The following is a 19,041-nucleotide window of genomic DNA, read 5'->3' as shown; positions in this document are numbered from 1 at the left end:
CTCCGGACCTGGTCATAGAGTCCGACGCCAGCAGGTCGGGCTGGGGCGCCCGGTGCGGGGATTTTTCCACCGGCGGCGCCTGGTCTTCAGACGAACAACGGTTGCATATCAATTGTTTGGAGCTCCTGGCGGGCTCCTTCGCAGTCCGTTGTTGGACCAAGGATTCGGTCAAGGCCTGTGTCCTTTTACGGATGGACAACATTTCGGCGGTTCGCTATGTGAACCATCTAGGGGGTCCACGGTCCCGCGCTTTAGCAGACTTGGCGAAGGACTTCTGGGACTATTGCCTGTCGCGTCACATTGCGGTGACGGCGGAATATCTACCGGGCCAGTCCAACCAAGTGGCAGATTGGCACTCCCGGCACCTCAGGGACGCCAGCCAGTGGAAGCTGGATCCGGGGGTCTTCCGGTGGGTCCAAACTCTCTGGGGTCCCTTTTCAGTGGACCTGTTTGCGTCCCGTCTCGACCACCAGCTGCCGCGTTTTTTCAGCTGGAGGCCGGACCCTCTGGCGGAGGCCACGGACGCCTTTCTGCAGGATTGGAGTCGGGAACGGCCGTTTGCGTTTCCCCAGTTCTCCATGATAATGCGGGCGGCGGCCCAAATACGCCGCCAGGGAGCGGAGTTGGTGTTGGTTACACCGCTCTGGAGGTCTCAAGTGTGGTTTCCGGTTCTTCTGGAACTTTCTTGGGATTTTCCAATCCTACTCCCCCTGTTTCCTCTGCTCCTGACAAATCCGGATCGGGAACCGCATCCTCTCATCACGCAGAGCTCTCTCCGCCTCGTGGCATGGAGGCTCTCAGGAGACGCTGGTCGCTCCCAGGCCTTTCGGGGTCGGCTGAGCTCTTGCTCTCCAAAGCATGGGCCGATAGTACGACGAAGCGCTACAGATCCGCTTGGCTTAAGTGGATGCGTTGGTGTCTTCGAAGGGATTTGGATCCCTTGGTCGCGGGCCTCGTTCCCGTGCTGAATTTCCTAGCTCACTTAGCCGATAAAGGCTTGGCCTATAGGACGATCAATGCTATTCGATCGGCGATTTCGGCAGGCCACGATAACATCGATGGTCACCCGGTAGGGGAACATGCTTTTGTTTGTCGGCTTCTGCGGGCTATTCGCCTCGCGTTGCCTCCTGAACCCAGGTACTCCGTCCTTTGGGACGTCAATTTGGTTCTGAACTTGTTCTTGTCCTGGCCGGCCAACTCTTATCTGTCTCTTAAGGAGCTGTCGGCGAAGTTGGCCATGTTGTTATGTTTGGTTTCTTGCAGACGCGTCTCTGATGTGCGCGCGCTGGATGTCTCTGCACGCATTTTTTCCCCGGATGGGGTTACTTTTACCGTGGGCCAACGCACTAAGACGTCGTCGCGATCCATTTCCTATCCAGCTTTTCTTGACACTCCTAAGTTGTGTGTTGTGCAATGCCTCAAAGCATACGAAGATATGACCTTGGAGTTGCGCCCTCCGGGCGAGCGTCAATTGCTGATTGCCCTGCGAAAGCCACACAAAGCTGTCTCCTCTCCCACTATTGCTCGGTGGGTGCGGTGGGTCATGCAGGAAGCGGGCATCAATACTTCTCCCTTTGGAGCACACTCCACCAGGGGGGCCATGGCCTCTAAGGCATTCTCAGTGGGTGCTCGCTTGGAGGACCTAATGCGAGCGGCGGATTGGTCCTCGGATTCCACCTTTAGGAGGTTTTATTTTAAGCCGGTGGTGGATTTGGCCCAGTTGGTGGTAAGTAAGCTTTGAACTAGCATAATCTGAAGCCTCCGGTCCTGACATAGAATCGAAATTTGCCTAACTTACGTAACGGTAAGTTTCAATTCTATTAAGGACACGGAGGCGAGGATTATCCCGCCCAGGCTACAGTGGTGTCTCTACCCACCCGTATGGCAGTAAGTAAAGCGTTTTCCTTTACATTGTCGGTACTGTACTAGTCAGTGAATGCTCCTCGCCTTATTGTTGCATTCCTGGGCCATCTCGCTGATGCTGTTTCTTTTTTCGACAGGCAACGAGGGTGCTAAACAGGATCAATGAGGTTCAAGCGTGATCTGCGCGAAGAAAGAGGAGGAAGAAGAAGAGAAGACCGGATTTATAGCGGTGATGGACAGTGTGGAAGGACTATGGACTGTCGTTATACAAAGAGACTCTCGGGAGTTGTTGTTTGATTTGTTGAACGTTCCGTATATGCTTTATGTCTGAAAGCATTTTTGTTACTATTATATATCTTTCCTAAGCTGCTGTGGAGTCTTTATGTTAATAAAGCGAAGGAAGGTAGAGCATAATCCTCGCCTCCGTGTCCTTAATAGAATTGAAACTTACCGTTACGTAAGTTAGGCAAATTTCGATTCTGCAGAAGAAGGGTCACTCCTATCTACATGATCTCCTCATACCATATGCTCCTACTCGAAGTTTAAGATCTGGCAGGTTCCCATACCTATCATCAGGAGAGCCAGGATGTGTGGTCACTCTTTTAGTTTCCTAGCGGCCTCCTATTGAAACACACTTCCAATGGGGATTTGGCTGGAATCATCCGAGAAGATCCTCTGGAAAGAGCTCTAGACGTGGCTCTTCCCATCTGATAACTCCATTGTCTGATTTCTCACTGTTACGTTCTGCTTGGCACAGGATCTTGTCACAGAGTGGGGACGCACTAGTTAGTGCAACCATGTGCTTTATAACCTTAATTTGATTGATTGATTGAACCATAAAGTCGGTTTACTGAGATGCTGCTCCCCAGCGACTTCAGCGCAACACCCAAGCAAGAAGAGTGACATCTGCTCTGAAGGATCAGACCTGTCCCCCGCCAAAAAGGGAGATAACCCTAGGATCTACTGCAGCAGTGCCATCCCAACACACAGGGTACCAGACTCCCTACACCGTAGATTGAGAAGAAAGGGTCCAATCCAGACTTCAACTACCCAGAACACAACAGCCATCAAGGGATTTTGAGACCCTGGAGCCAGCTATGTGAGTATCCCAGAATCATCCTTGCAACCTGCCTGCTCTGACCACGAGGACCACCTTGATGCACAACGCTTGGCTGGCCTATCTGCTCTGCACCCAGTCGGTTTGCATTGGATACCAATGAACCATCTGTTCTCCCATGGTCCTTATGCCATTGAAACCTGCTCTCATGAATGGGCACTCCCGGACTAATCTCTAAGAACCTCTGTGCAGTGTGTTTTTAGGTTACCTCCTTCTTTCTAGGGTGCCTGCTACCAACACCCTCAGCACCCTGCTCCTGGCAGAATCCTAGCTGCTCAGTATCTTCTATTGCTGGAACAATGGACCTGGCCTTCCTACTTACCTAAAGTTGATTCTGATTTTATAAGCTTTTTCCTATTTTCTCCTGTTGACTTCTATTGTGCGTAATTGCGCACAACTGTGATTTATTCTGTGAACTTTGAAAAATCATGAATAAAAAAGTACTTAATATAGATCAGTGTTCTTGTTCTGAAAAAGTACATTATTTTAGCAAATTGGTCTCAGATTTATGTTTGTGTGTGTCTCTCACTTATTGCCTCTGTGAGTACAACAAATGCTTAGCACTAACGTCCGATAAGCCTAACTGCGTGCCTACACTACCACAAAAAGAGTGTCAACATTATCAGCTTTTGCCTCTGTAAACCAATAAGGGAACTACTGAATTCCTTACACAGTGTACTTCATTTTTGCAGATTTCAAAAATTAACTGCTAGGGCCTTGGCTAAGTCCCTGAAACTAAGTGGTTACAAATTAAAAGTATGTTATTGTAGTGAGGACAAAGCATTTTTGTTTAGGTTTTTTTTAGCCTCTCCAAAAAAAGGTCCCAACTTTAGAAAATGATGCCAAAAACCACGCTCGGGAGCTGGACCTGACTCCTTAAATGGAGCTGTTCTGTGCCAGGCTGAGGGCCCTTCGTACATGTTATGGTTTCGAAACTGGCTCTCATACTAGCAGAGCAAAGCGCAGAAGGCCGTTAGTAGAGTTTGGGAAATGTGACCCACATTGGGTACCTGAATCGGAGGAGGATCAGCTTACGGATAAAAAGTATACTGAAGTTGTAGATTCTTCCCCTCAGAAGCAGAGGATGAGCCCTCAGAGGAGGAACTCATGCTAGAAATGTTGGCCAGGCGATTGATCCTAGAAGCCCAACTCCTGGACATGGAAAGACAACGGATAGAGATGGGCGAAGGACATATCTCTCTTGGCAGCAGTCCGATAACTAGGAAGAAAAAAGAAAGGTTCTTATGATTCTGAAATCCCCAAAGGGATTGACCCTAAATATTCAGATGGTGAAGACATCACCAAATAGTTTACTGCTTTTGAGAGAGCCTTTATAGCCAGGTTAATAGCCAAAAAGAATTGGGGGGGCATATGAGCAACGATTTGCGATAACTATCGCAAAGCGTGCTTAGAGTTTATTTTCCTAACCCCAGCTATCACATGTTTTTATCGTGGAGATATCGCGTTATTAGCAACGCGTATCTCCAAGGCGATACAAATTCCTGCGATAGCGGGGAAATCGCCGTTTTGCAGGGAACATCGCAGGTTTTCAATGATGGATTCAACCCAGATCTGTGACTGGAGGTGAGTGTCTGAAGAGTTTCAGCGCTCCGTCCATCATCACCTTGTGTTTGCTTAGGTATGTGAATGGGTGCATGACTGTCTAAATGGTTTAAATCACTGTACACCTTACTGAGGGAGACCATGACAGTGTGTTAGTCTCTGAGGGGCTCTGTCAGTGGGCCCATGAGTGTCTGAATGCATACATAAATGAAAACATGAGTCTCTGACTGAGTCTGTGAGAGGGTGCATGAGTTTCGGAATACATATTCAATGGGTGTATCACTGAATGTGTGATACCCACGTATGAGTGCATGTACTACTGTGGAAATCCTTGTTTTGATTTTTTTTACCAGGGTTCTAGACTCCATTGCAATGTTACAAAGGATGGCCGCGCTGACCACTGCGATGGGGTTGTGACTCCTTGTGCATAAAAAAAAGAACAGTTTACAATGTTTCTTAAGTAAAACACATACTTCAATACAGTGAGGGTGTTTCTATAGCTGTATTACGTTTTGTATTTTATATAAGGAAGGAGGGGCACTTGGCCCCCCTTCCCTGGGCTGATCTTGGCCGCACCCCATGGGGTCTGACCTTTTTTTTTAAACATAGGAAGGGGAGTGGCTCCCCCGCCCATGTCTATTTTGGCCCTAGGGCGGCCTGCACGTTTTATGTTTTCTTTTAAAACCAAAGGTTACAGAGATGTTATAGTTAGGTTCATGTTTCACTCATAAAAAAACTGTGAAATGCTGCAGGTATAGTTAGATGGTGCAACTATAATTTGCACCCCTGCAATGCACTGATTATGACCTCAGATATTACATCACTCATGGCATGGTCAGTGACATCACTGATAACATCTCAAATGACATCACTCATGACATCATCCGGTGACTGTGATTTTGAATGTTAAATATATATGCCAAGGTGTATTGGTGACTCAGTGGGTATATGAGTGCCTATATGGAGGATTCAGTGGGTGTGTGACTGACTGTAAAAGTGGGTGATTAGTTGTCTCAGTGAATGTATAGGTGAGTGACTGGTTGTGTAAATGTCTAGATCTGTTTGTGTCTAAGTGACTGTATGGGTGTGTGAGTGGGTACCCGAGTGGCTGTATTTGTGTGTGTTTGGTTGTCTCAGTACCTGTCTGGTTATCTGAGTGTCTGTGTGGGTGGGTGAGGGTGGGTGTGACTGCCTGTATAAATGAGTGAGTGGGTGAGTCAGTGGCTGTATGGGTTAGTGAGGGAGGGGTTGTTTGGGGGTGAGTGTGTGAATGGCTCTGTGTGTGAATGACTAGATATGGCAGTGATATGTGGGTGAGTAACTAGATTTGTGAAAAGTTTTATAGGTGAGTAATTGGTATATGAGTGAGTGAGTGAATGTGAGAGTGGCTGTATTGGTGAATGTGTTCTTGTGCCAGTGACTATACAGGTGAGTGAGCATGTGTTAGTATCTAAGTAAGTGAGTATATGTATATACTGTATGGGTAAGCAAGTGGCTGTGTGATTGACTGTCTGGGTGAGTGAGTAGGTATGTGAGTAGCTCTATAGGTAACTTACTCTGTGTGTGAGCGGCTATACAGGTGGACATGCCAGTGGCAGTATTAGTGAGCGAGTGAGTATATAAGAGGATTAATAGGTGAGTGAGTGAGTGGATGTGTGTGTAGATCTATGAGCCAGTAAGTGCATGAGCAGGAACTGTTAATGGTCTGTGAATGGTTGTGTGGCATTAAGTGTTTAAAAGGGTCTATGGGGGTGTGAGTGGTATGTAAGTACTTTTCTGGATGATGCTGTCAGTGATGTCATTTGAGATGTCATCAGTGATGTCATCAGTGATGCCACTGACCATGTCATTAGTGATGTAATATGTGAGGTCATAAGCAGTGCATTGCGGGGCAATAGTTATAGTTAGCTCAGCTGAACTATAGCCTATCTATGACATTACTGTAACCTTTGGTGTTTTTCAGTGAATTTCTATTTGCAAACTATAACGTCCCTGTAACCTTAGTATTTTTCATTGAATTTCTAAGTGTTTTTTAATGCTAATTCCTATCTACATTGTCCCTGTAACCTTTGTTTGTTTCAGTGAATTGCTATGTTTTTTTGAGAAGTAGTTGCACTTGACCTGTGCTAAAGAAAGGGGGCTGGGCCTCCTACTAACTCTAAAATAAAAACTTATGTAGGAGTTGCAGGAGGTACCAGGATGGCTTCTTGGTCCGCAAGGTCCCACCTGTGTAAAGTAGAGTTCATGCCCTTACCAGTAGTGTGCCAGGAGGTGCGTTTGCAGAGTGATAGAGAAAGGGGGCGTGGTCTCTGATGACCTCTTAGCAATCCCACTGTGTGTGGCTTACTGGAGGGAACAGGAAGGGTAGTTGGCCCTCAAGGACATCCTTGATGGCTAACGGTAGTTAATTACCCCTCTTGTTACCTCCAGTAAGTCCCCTACAGTAGGATTGCTGAGAGGTCTAATTTTAATGTGCCCCCAGGGCATGGCCCAAACGTGAACCTTTAATTAACAAACCTCTTTGTTTAAAAAAAACCTGTAGCATACGCAGATCAAGTGCGCCTTCCACAAAATAACATTTAAAAATGCTTTTATGGCCCGGGGGTGGGAACTAAAGTGGACTGCTTTCCCCAAACAGTAGTGCACCAGGATGTGTGTTTGCAGAGTTGCGGAGAAAGGGGCTGTGATCTCCAACAACCTTTCAGCAATCTTGCAGTGTGGGACTTACTGGAGGTAAACGGAGGGGTAGTAGGCCCCCAATGTTGTCTTTCGGTGCCATGAACCCCTCCTGTTACCTCCAGTAAGTCCCACACAGCGGGATAGTTGTGAGCTGGTCGGAGGCCCCAACCCCTTTCTCCAACACTCTGTAAAACAACATTACAAGGATGGTATAGCTAGGAAATAGTATTTGAAAAACCTTAGTAATTGAAAAAACATAGAACTTCACAAAAAACAAAGGTTACAGGCACATTGTAGTTAGGCTCAGATTTCACTTGTACAAAACCATATAAATCCAGCAGTTATAGTTACCTGATATAGTGTAACTCGTGCCCCCACAATGCACTGCTTATGACCTCACATCTTACATCACTCATGACATGGTCAATGACATACTTTTTTAGTAATTTTATTAGTGATCACATGTAAGAAATGCTACTGAACCTACAGAACTTATAGAAGTTATAAATAAAAAAGAGTCAAGTCTTAGAGAATTGTTTTGCATCCATTCAGCAATAGCTTTCAGGCAGGAGTTAAAGGTGAGTGTTGTTTCTCATGTATTTTATTGATGACTGAGGATGAATCATCACAATAAAAGTGTTGTGCAGCATAATTTGAGCATAAGAGGTATCAAAGACTGAAGCACTCACAATTCACCAAGCCTTGAATAGAGATTGAGAGCCAAGATAGAGCCAGTACAGCAAACATTTACATTTAGAAAAAGGCCTTCCTTCTCCACATTCAAAGTCAATCAGAAGGATGTATTCTCATGGCCATATGGACATATTTTAAAATCTTGCAGTTTAGATACCAACACATCTTCCTGGAAGACTGGAAAAAGAACATTTACATTTTTAAAGGATTTATTCAAAAAGTAAGTCTATTGCCATGTACTATTGAATATTACTGCTCCAGCTTACCTTCGATGAAAAAGATGTTATGGTTTTTAGGTTTCTTTTGTTTGCGTACCTTACCATTGCCATTTTCATCTCTTCCCAGGTCCTCATATGGTCCGGTTGGTGAACGGCCCCACTCTCTGTGCTGGAAGAGTGGAAGTCAGGTACAATGGAGTGTGGGGTAAAGTCTGTGATGACTCCTGGGGTCAGGAGGACGCGTTGGTGGTCTGCAGACAGCTTGGATGTAAAGCTGTGCAAAGCTATCAGTATAATTCAACATTCGGGATCAGCCCTTTGACAGTTTCCATGAGTAATGTCCAATGCCAAGGAGATGAGTCTGCCCTGTGGAAATGTGCCCAGCGAGGCTGGAATGTTAATACCTGTCCAACAGGGAGGAACGCTGGAGTGACCTGTACAGGTAAGAGGTGTATCCTCAATAGAAAACTACTTTAATATTTAAATTAGGGTAACACTCAATGAATTGCACTAACGATACTCGTGAAATTGCTCAGTGTGTTTGCTAATCCAAATCCTCAGTGAAGTAGAGATGTCTTTATACTGATAAATAAAGACAGAGTGGTATATTTGTGAGCCCAGTTGCATTGCACTTGCACCACGCAATGTGGTCCATGCGAAGCACAACTCAAAAATGAGAGTTAAAAAGCCACGCCGGGCCACTTTGCGTGGCCCTGAATGACTTCATAACTCTAGAGTAATTTAACGCAGTGGAAATGTCTGTGTAACTCTGCCCTGGGAAGGCAGATATTGGTCTGATTGAGACTAATGGCTAATAGCCACTCGTAAACAGGATGTGCACAGTAGTCCTAAATAGCAATTAGTCGCAATTTGGCCTGTTTGAACAAGCATTTTACCCCAATTAAAACTAGGTGGTAACTGGTTACAACGTATAAAAGTCAGCCCAGAATGCACCACGCCTGTCCACAATGGCTGCTCTGTATGTGATAGCAATGAAGATGTGCATACTTGATGTCCAGCAGAGGAGGAGGTGGAGACAAAAGAGGTTAATCGGAGTCAGGCTGACCATTTTTGACCAAACAGAGGAAGAGATGTATGACAGATACAGGTTAAGTGGCACTGACATTTTCGAGTTAAATGACCACTTAAAGTCACACCTAGAAAGTAGTACTCTGCTCAGCAATTCCATCCCTTCCCATGTCCAGGTGTTGTGCTGGTTACACCTATTATCCATTGGCAGTTACCAGGATGTTTCAGAAAAGGGGGTGGTTCAGAAAAGGGGGTGGTGAGAACAGAGTGTCTGAATTAAGCAGACCACTCTTACCCAGTCCAAAGATCAGGGCTTGATCCATCACCGTTTTTTAGCTCACAGCACCATCCCAGCTCAGAACTTGGCTATATGCAAATTAGTCTGACCCTGGCCAAGTGCATCATGGGAACAGGGCAGACCAAACTACCAAGCCAATTCTTATACTGGGAAGGAAACAAGCTACCGGGGACCGGTTTCTGGCATTTCAGCCGTCTTCGGCCCGGCTTGCTTGAATCCTGGTGGTGCAATGAGCAAGGGACTCACATCTGAGTATACCCTTCCACGCTTAGGGTGGACAAACATGATTCAGAAAAGGGGGGTGGTGATGAACAGAGTGTCTGAATTAAGCAGACCACTCTTACCCAGTCCAAAGATCAGGGCTTGATCCATCACCGTTTTTTAGCTCACTGCACCATCCCAGCTCAGAACTTGGCTATATGCAAATTAGTCTGACCCTGGCCCAGTGCATCATGGGAACAGGGCAGACCAAACTACCAAGCCAATGCTTATACTGGGAAGGAAAAAAGCTACCGGGGACCGGTTTCTGGCATTTCAGCCGTCTTCGGCCCGGTTTGCTTGAATCCTGATGGTGCAATGAGCTAGGGACTCACATCTGAGTATACCCTTCCACGCTTATGGTGGACAAACATGATTCAGAAAAGGGGGTGGTGATGAACAGAGTGTCTGAATTAAGCAGACCACTCTTACCCAGTCCAAAGATCAGGGCTTGATCCATCACCGTTTTTTAGCTCACAGCACCATCCCAGCTCAGAACTTGGCTATATGCAAATTAGTCTGACCCTGGCCCAGTGCATCATGGGAACAGGGCAGACCAAACTACCAAGCCAATTCTTATACTGGGAAGGAAACAAGCTACCGGGGACCGGTTTCTGGCATTTCAGCCGTCTTCGGCCCGGCTTGCTTGAATCCTGAATACCAGGATGTGGCAGCTGGTGCATGGTGGGGTGTCACAAAGTGCCCTTTCATGCTTCTTCCTCTCATTCCTCGATGCCATGCTTCTCAACATCCACCACCACATATACTACCCAGAAATGATGAGGAAATTCATTGCACAATTTCCTCAGGTCATATGGTGTATGGATTGGACAAATGTGCCCATATGTTCCCCATCCCATCTTGAATACCTTTTAAGGGACAGGAAAAATACACATTCCCTTAATAAACAGGTGCTTTGTTATGTCCACAACATAATAACTGACATCGTACCACAATATCCTGGGAGCGCCCATGACTCCTTTATGTTTAGGCACAGTGAAACATACAGACAACTGGAAAGTAGAGACTTTGATTACGTAGACCTATTAGGTGGGTGAGTAGTGCGCTATATAAATGCGATGATTGATTGATTGATAGGTACTGACAATTGATGTAAATTTTGATATGTAAGTGCCCAATGCTCAAAAGATTTATGTAATCTCACACATATATGTGTTTTTCGGGTGACAATTGGATGACTTATGTCCCTACATCTTCACATCCTACCTTTCTCCAAAACCCAAATGAACATTCGACATAGAGCGGACATTTGGACTTCTCAATTCTCAAATTTGTGGCCTCCATAAGAGTGGTGGGCCTTGAAATATACAGCAGAAACCATTTGTAGGATCGTAACAACTTTATGTGTGGAACACATTCTCATTGCTTTCACAAATATATTCTACAAATGGCTGCCAATGACTACACACTTTTTGTATATGACTACCAGTCCCATACTGTACCACGCGAGCTTTTTTGGAGGTGGAATAATCCGATACTGATATGTCTATTTAAGTTTCTTTTACATACATGTAGACATCAGGTTCAAGCTCAGATATGTTGCCATAATTAAAGTTTTGCCCCTACTTTGCATTAGTACAGTCGCAAACATGTCCAGGTTGGCAAATCCAAGGAAACCTCACCATTACCTCCAGTAGTGTTGATGCGTTGCAGTTGAGGGTCTCCAAGCAGCATCTTTCATCCTTCGGGTGGCTTGGTCGAGTGCTCGCAGCATCTTTCATCCTTCTGGTGGCTTAGTTGAGTGCTCGCAGCATCTTTCATCCTTCGGGTGGCTTGGTCGAGTTCTCGCAGCATCTTTCATCCTTCGGGTGGCTTGGTCGAGTGCTCGCAGCATCTTTCATCCTTCGGGTGGCTTGGTTGAGGGCTCCACGCAGCATCTTTCATCCTTCGGGTGGCTTGGTTGAGGGCTCCACGCAGCATCTTTCATCCTTCGGGTGGCTTGGTCGAGTGCTCGCAGCATCTTTCATCCTTCGGGTGGCTTGGTTGAGGGCTCAATGCAGCATCTTTCATCCTTCGGGTGGCTTGGTCGAGTGCTTGCAGCATCTTTTATCCTTTGGGTGGCTTGGTTGAGTGCTCGCAGCTTCTTTCATCCTTCGGGTGGCTTGGTTGAGGTCTCCATGCAGCATCTTTCATCCCCTGAGTGCAGTGTGGCTGAGGGCTGCATGCAGCTTTTTTCATTCTTCAAGTCGCTTGGCTGAGAGCTCCAGGCAGCTTCTTTCATCCTTCGGGTGGCTTGGTTGAGGGCTCCACGCAGCATCTTTCATCCCCTGAGTGCAGTGTGGCTGAGGGCTGCATGCAGCTTTTTTCATTCTTCAAGTCGCTTGGCTGAGAGCTCCAGGCAGCTTCTTTCATCCTTTGGGTGGCTTGGTTGAGGGCTCCACGCAGCATCTTTTATCCTTTGGGTGGCTTGGTCGAGTGCTCGCAGCTTCTTTCATCCTTCGGGTGGCTTGGTTGAGGGCTCGACGCAGCATCTTTCATCCTTCGGGCGGCTTGGTTGAGGGCTCGCAGCATCTTTCATCCTTCGGGTGGCTTGGTTGAGGGCTCCATGCAGCATCTTTCATCCTTCGGGTGGCTTGGTTGAGGGCTCCATGCAGCATCTTTCATCCTTCGGGTGGCTTGGTTGAGGGCTCCATGCAGCATCTTTCATCCCCTGAGTGCAGTGTGGCTGAGGGCTGCATGCAGCTTTTTTCATTCTTCAAGTCGCTTGGCTGAGAGCTCCAGGAAGCTTCTTTCATCCTTCGGGTGGCTTGGTTGAGGGCTCGACGCAGCATCTTTCATCCTTCGGGTGGCTTGGTTGAGGGCTCCACGCAGCATCTTTCATCCTTCGGGTGGCTTGGTTGAGGGCTCCATGCAGCATCTTTCATCCTTCGGGTGGCTTGGTTGAGGGCTCCATGCAGCATCTTTCATCCTTCGGGTGGCTTGGTTGAGGGCTCCACGCAGCATCTTTCATCCTTCGGGTGGCTTGGTTGAGGGCTCCACGCAGCATCTTTCATCCTTCGGGCGGCTTGGTTGAGGGCTCGCAGCATCTTTCATCCTTCGGGTGGCTTGGTCGAGTGCTCGCACAATCTTTCATCCTTCGGGTGGCTTGGTTGAGGGCTCCACGCAGCATCTTTCATCCTTCGGGTGGCTTGGTTGAGGGCTCCACGCAGCATCTTTCATCCTTCGGGTGGCTTGGCTGAGGGCTCAATGCAGCATCTTTCATCCTTCGGGTGGCTTGGTCGAGTGCTCGCAGCATCTTTTATCCTTTGGGTGGCTTGGTCGAGTGCTCGCAGCATCTTTCATCCTTCGGGCGGCTTGGTTGAGGGCTCCATGCAGCATCTTTCATCCTTCGGGTGGCTTGGTTGAGGGCTCCACGCAGCATCTTTCATCCTTCCCCTGTGGCTTGGCTGAGGGCTCAATGCAGCATCTTTCATCCTTCGGGTGGCTTGGTCGAGTGCTCGCAGCATCTTTTATCCTTTGGGTGGCTTGGTCGAGTGCTCGCAGCATCTTTCATCCTTCGGGTGGCTTGGTTGAGGGCTCCAGGCAGCATCTTTCATCCTTCGGGTGGCTTGGTTGAGGGCTCCACGCAGCATCTTTCATCCTTCGGGTGGCTTTGTTGAGGTCTCCATGCAGCATCTTTCATCCTTCGGGTGGCTTGGTTGAGGGCTCCACGCAGCATCTTTCATCCTTCGGGTGGCTTTGTTGAGGTCTCCACGCAGCATCTTTCATCCTTCGGGTGGCTTGGTTGAGGGCTGCATGCAGCTTTTTTCATCCTTCGGGTGGCTTGGTTGAGGTCTCCATGCAGCATCTTTCATCCCCTGAGTGCAGTGTGGCTGAGGGCTGCATGCAGCTTTTTTCATTCTTCAAGTCGCTTGGCTGAGAGCTCCAGGCAGCTTCTTTCATCCTTCGGGTGGCTTGGTTGAGGGCTCCACGCAGCATCTTTTATCCTTTGGGTGGCTTGGTCGAGTGCTCGCAGCTTCTTTCATCCTTCGGGTGGCTTGGTTGAGAGCTCGACGCAGCATCTTTCATCCTTCGGGCGGCTTGGTTGAGGGCTCGCAGCATCTTTCATCCTTCGGGTGGCTTGGTTGAGGGCTCCATGCAGCATCTTTCATCCTTCGGGTGGCTTGGTTGAGGGCTCCATGCAGCATCTTTCATCCTTCGGGTGGCTTGGTTGAGGGCTCCATGCAGCATCTTTCATCCCCTGAGTGCAGTGTGGCTGAGGGCTGCATGCAGCTTTTTTCATTCTTCAAGTCGCTTGGCTGAGAGCTCCAGGAAGCTTCTTTCATCCTTCGGGTGGCTTGGTTGGGGGCTCGACGCAGCATCTTTCATCCTTCGGGTGGCTTGGTTGAGGGCTCCATGCAGCATCTTTCATCCCCTGAGTGCAGTGTGGCTGAGGGCTGCATGCAGCTTTTTTCATTCTTCAAGTCGCTTGGCTGAGAGCTCCAGGCAGCTTCTTTCATCCTTCGGGTGGCTTGGTTGAGGTCTCCACGCAGCTTCTTTCATCCTTCGGGTGGCTTGGTCGAGTGCTCGCAGCATCTTTCATCCTTCGGGCGGCTTGGTTGAGGGCTCGCAGCATCTTTCATCCTTCGGGTGGCTTGGTCGAGTGCTCGCAGCATCTTTCATCCTTCGGGTGGCTTTGTTGAGGGCTCGACGCAGCATCTTTCATCCTTCGGGTGGCTTGGTTGAGGGCTCCACGCAGCATCTTTCATCCTTCGGGTGGCTTGGTTGAGGGCTGCATGCAGCTTTTTTCATCCTTCGGGTGGCTTGGTTGAGGTCTCCACGCAGCATCTTTCATCCCCTGAGTGCAGTGTGGCTGAGGGCTGCATGCAGCTTTTTTAATTCTTCAGGTTGCTTGGCTGAGGGCTTCACGCAGCATTTTTTATCGTTCTAGTGGCTGGGCTCAGGGTTCCATGCATCATCTTTCATCCTTCAAGTGGCTTGGCTGAGGGCTCCTCGCAGCATATTTCATCCTTAAGGCGGGTTGTCTGAGGGCTCCACGCAGCTTCTTTCATCCTTCGAGTGGCTCGGCTGAAGGCTCCACGCAGAATCTTTTAACTTTCGAGTAGCTTGCACAAAGGACGTGTGTTTTTAAGGTCCCCTGGCCCATTCCCAGGCCCCAGAGCATGCATTCTGTGCTCACTGCAGTTTTTAACCAGGAGGGTAGTTGTTCCAGACCTGGTTGAATTCCTAAACAAAGACACATGGGGCCTCATTTAAGAGAAGTGACACATTGCTGTGTGACAGCAACGATGCATCATTTTCATTTAGCCCTCCTTGCGACATACCAGATGCGTAATATTTAATGTAGGACGCATCATGGCGCAAGGAGTTATAGATACGTCAGCATTTCTGACGTATCTGTAAGCTCAAAAGTGACGCATTGCTGGAGTGTGTCACAAAAGTGATGCAACTCCAGCAATGTGTACTTTCACATGGACAAGCCCCATGTGAAAGGGCCTGCGTCAGTCTTAAGCCTGCTGTGAGGCAGGCGTAAGATGTTGACGCATTGGCGTCCTAGATGTGACGTAGTGAAATCTGGTAGATTGCACTGCATCACTTCTACGAGGCCTATTTGCGTCAGAACGTCACCCCTGCTTACATTATACCTGATGCAGGTATAATGTAGTGCAGGGGTTTACAAAGTGACACATCTGCTTAGATGCGTCACTTTGTAAATAGGGCACAAAAGTAGGCATGTTTTACGCCGCGATGCGTCACAAAAAATGACGCAACAGAAGCGCAAAACTGTCGCAAGGCCTCATAAATGAGGCCCATATTCTTGACCTTTGCATGAGATGGGGTCCCTGGGTGGAGTAGCTGCCAGGAGGAATATCATGAGATTAAGGCCCTCATTTTGAGTGATGTCACCCCATGTTATCACACATGTGAACTCTTACCCCGAGGTGTTGGATATTGGGTGCAATGAGCACTGTCTATTGTGGGTTTATGAGGTGAAATGTGCGCAATTTAGTGCTTACCACAAGAAACTCTGCATGTCCCAAGGGACCTTTCACCAATTAACAGGTTGTACACTTTTTATTGCATGTGAGTCTGATAAAAACGCGAAACCCATAAATCCTGTTAGTGTTTAACAGGGATGATTGAATGAACGAATACATGAATGAATGAAAGATTTTATAGCATGTGACAGCTCCTTCAAGGTGTGTCTCTCAGCTATTCTGAAAGCACAGAGGCCCACTCACTAATTCCAGATGAAACCATAGTGAATAGTCGTGTTTTAAGGATATGTTTGAGTGGAGACTCATTGCTAGTGTGGCACAACTGGGCAGGAAGGGGGTTCCACTCCCCGATCACCAGAGCCCAGAAGGAATAACCCTTGTCCTGGTATGACTGAACCTGGGGATGTGAGCTGGGAAGACCCAAGAACCAAGCCTTCCAAATGTCCTTCAGCGCCAGGGATTAACACACATATCAAGCTTGTACTGAGGGCCTCTAATGCAATCCACACACGTCAAGCCCGTAGTGGGGGCTTCTAATGCATTCCACACACGTCAAGCTGGTAGTGGGGGCCTCTAATGCAATCCACACACGTCAAGCCCGTAGTGGGGGCTTCTAATGCATTCCACACACGTCAAGCTGGTAGTGGGGGCCTCTAATGCATTCCACACACGTCAAGCTTGTAGTGGGGGCATCTGAATGCAGTCCACACACGTCAAGCTCGTAGTGGGGGCCTCTACTGCAGTACACACACGTCAAGCTCATAGTGGGGGACTCTAATGCAGTCCTCACACGTCAAGCTCGTAGTGGGGGCCTCTAATGCAGTCCACACATGTCAAGCTCGTAGTGGGGGCATCTAATGCAGTCCACAAATGTCAAGCTCGTAGTGGGGGGCATCTAAATGCAGTCCACACACGTCAAGCTCGTAGTGGGGGCCTCTAATGCAGTCCACACATGTCAAGCTCGTAGTGGGGGCATCTAATGCAGTCCACAAATGTCAAGCTCGTAGTGGGGGGCATCTAAATGCAGTCCACACACGTCAAGCTCGTAGTGGGGGCCTCTACTGCATTCCACACACGTCAAGCTCGTAGTGGGGGACTCTAATGCAGTTCTCACACGTCAAGCTCGTAGTGGGGGCCTCTAATGCAGTCCACACACGTCGAGCTCATAGTGGGGGCCTCTAATGCAGTCCACACACGTCAAGCTCGTAGTGAAGGCCTTTAATGCAGTCCACACACGTGAAGCTCGCAGTGGGGGCCTCTAATGCATTCCACACACGCCAAGCTCATAGTGGGGGCCTTTAATTCAGTCCACACACGTCAAGCTCGTGCTGGGGCCTCTAATGCAGCCCACACATGTCAAACTCGTAGTGATGGCCTCTAATGCAGTCCACACACGTCAAGCTCGTAATGGGGGCCTCTAATGCATTCCACACACGTCGAGCTTGTAGTGAGGGCCCCTATTGCATACCTTCTGTTCTGTCTCTGATACGTAGACGCCAGAGTTACTCAGTTACTCCCAGCATCTACACATGATGTATTATTGCATGATACTCTTACCGACCATGGCCAGCAGGCCTTGGCTCGATTCCTCGGCTGCACCTGGTGGGGGGAGCATCAGCTAAACAGACAGGCAGAGGAGGGACCTTCACATGTACTTACTCTTAGCCATTGCTACTCATAAGTGCAGTGCTGATAGGATCCTCCTGCCACTTCATGTTTTGTATTTACACATGTACTCTGTAGCTTGATGTCTGTAAAATCCTACTCACCCTGAATGAATGTAGTGCTTTTATCAATTTATAGTTTGTTTTCTGGAACATTTCAATTGTATATTTATTTATATCCGGAGTGTGCAAACATATGTATCATATACTCCTATTAAGTGTCATTTTTGCAAAGCTATGCTAATTACATGAAATACAGTTCAGTTGCGTTGAGGTTCACATCAAAATTGTACATGAGGTACAACCTTGAGTACAAAAGTCAAACAAGACAGCTGGTGAATGCACTTTCAAGACATGCTCTAAAGTACGGTGGAGACCACAGCCAGAACGGCACAAATCCAGGCCTGGATTCACTAACATTTCATGCAATGCGAAATAACACATTGCAACGCAGCAAGGCAAAGTACTGTGCTACGTAGAGTGATAGAGAGAACACTCTCCACTAAGATATGGTGCACTTCTGTTCGCTCATTGTACCTACGTTACAGGCAGGGATAACTTCCTGTGCAAAACAAAACCCTGAGAGACATACTCCTCTTTCTATGTTTGCTGCAGAATGCAAGAGGAAGAAATGAAGACGTTTCTCCTTGTTACGCCTCTCTTTTGTGTGTTCACCGTTGTGCCACACACCCAGGTTTCCTGCCTCTGTAGATACATTCAATGAATACAACAGTCCTCCCCGAGGCAGTGAAAAACACAGCACTGCTTTGAATACTTTTTTTCACAACACCAATGAAAGGCAATGCAACTCAAATTATCCACTCGAATGAAGAGGGGAAATGCAGAGTGTAGAACACACCCATGCCAACCACAATTTAGCAATGTATTGACAGAAAGTGAACTTGATTTGCAACATGCTAATAACACATACCCATAGTGAGCAGTAAGAAATGAGATCTGGAAGTACTAAAGAGTAACTCCAGCGAAAGGCTCCAAGAGGGTGGGATCGGAGGCACGGTGTCGAAATGGTTTTCCTTTCTGAATAATTGCCAACAAACCATTTGGTGCCCACTTTTTTCACCCCAATTCCCCCTATAAATGCGGGGGTCCCTCAGGGCTCAATTCTTAGCCCTACTCTGTTAATGTGAGTATCTGACTGATCTAGAAAAGTGATATATGAGTAACATTTTCATCTTTAAACAAGACAATTTTTCTGTCCATTGAATGAATATGTGATTTGTTCTGTATACTTTTTATCCTAATAAATTCCTTCGTATTTATACATATCTTATAGCTATTTTTGTGCTAAACATTTCACATGCTAAATTGGTTGTAGATATAGAGACACTTGACTTAGATTAAGATAGTTGTCTTGTTTAAAGATGAAGATGTTACTCATATATTACTTTTCTAGATCAGTCATATATTCACACAGACACTTCGTCCCTGGTGAGGCGTTTGCCCTGTCTATATTCAAGTGAAGGGACTTATGTCTTTCTCAAATGATATACCCCGTCCCTCTGCTCAGCATTGGGGTAACTCCTGTCTGCTTTTGGTCTTTTTCTAGTATCCTCACAGCCAAAGACCAAACAGTGCAGAATCTCCACTATTTAGCCAACAGCTGGGTTAATAATTATGTTTTTGCAAGCTTTTTGGCCACCAGCTGCAGAGTGCTGACTCTATTCTATTTAGCCAGCAT

The 19,041-nt window shown here is 47.4% G+C and overlaps 1 protein-coding gene across 1 annotated transcript in view; it reads left to right on the top strand.

Moving 5' to 3' along the window:
* LOC147725213 (CD5 antigen-like) overlaps positions 1-19,041 on the top strand; it is a 233,206-nt gene that overhangs the window by 16,467 nt on the left and 197,698 nt on the right. The window contains exon 2 of the mRNA XM_086967138.1: positions 8,261-8,575. Coding sequence (XP_086823264.1) covers positions 8,261-8,575 — 315 coding nt within the window. The remainder of the gene's footprint in view (positions 1-8,260; positions 8,576-19,041) is intronic.

Source organism: Lissotriton vulgaris, chromosome 4_1 (assembly GCF_964263255.1).
Source record: "Lissotriton vulgaris chromosome 4_1, aLisVul1.2, whole genome shotgun sequence".
Lineage (NCBI taxonomy): Eukaryota > Metazoa > Chordata > Amphibia > Caudata > Salamandridae > Lissotriton > Lissotriton vulgaris.
Note: the sequence above shows the minus strand (reverse complement) of the source record. Positions and strands in the feature narration are given on the sequence as shown.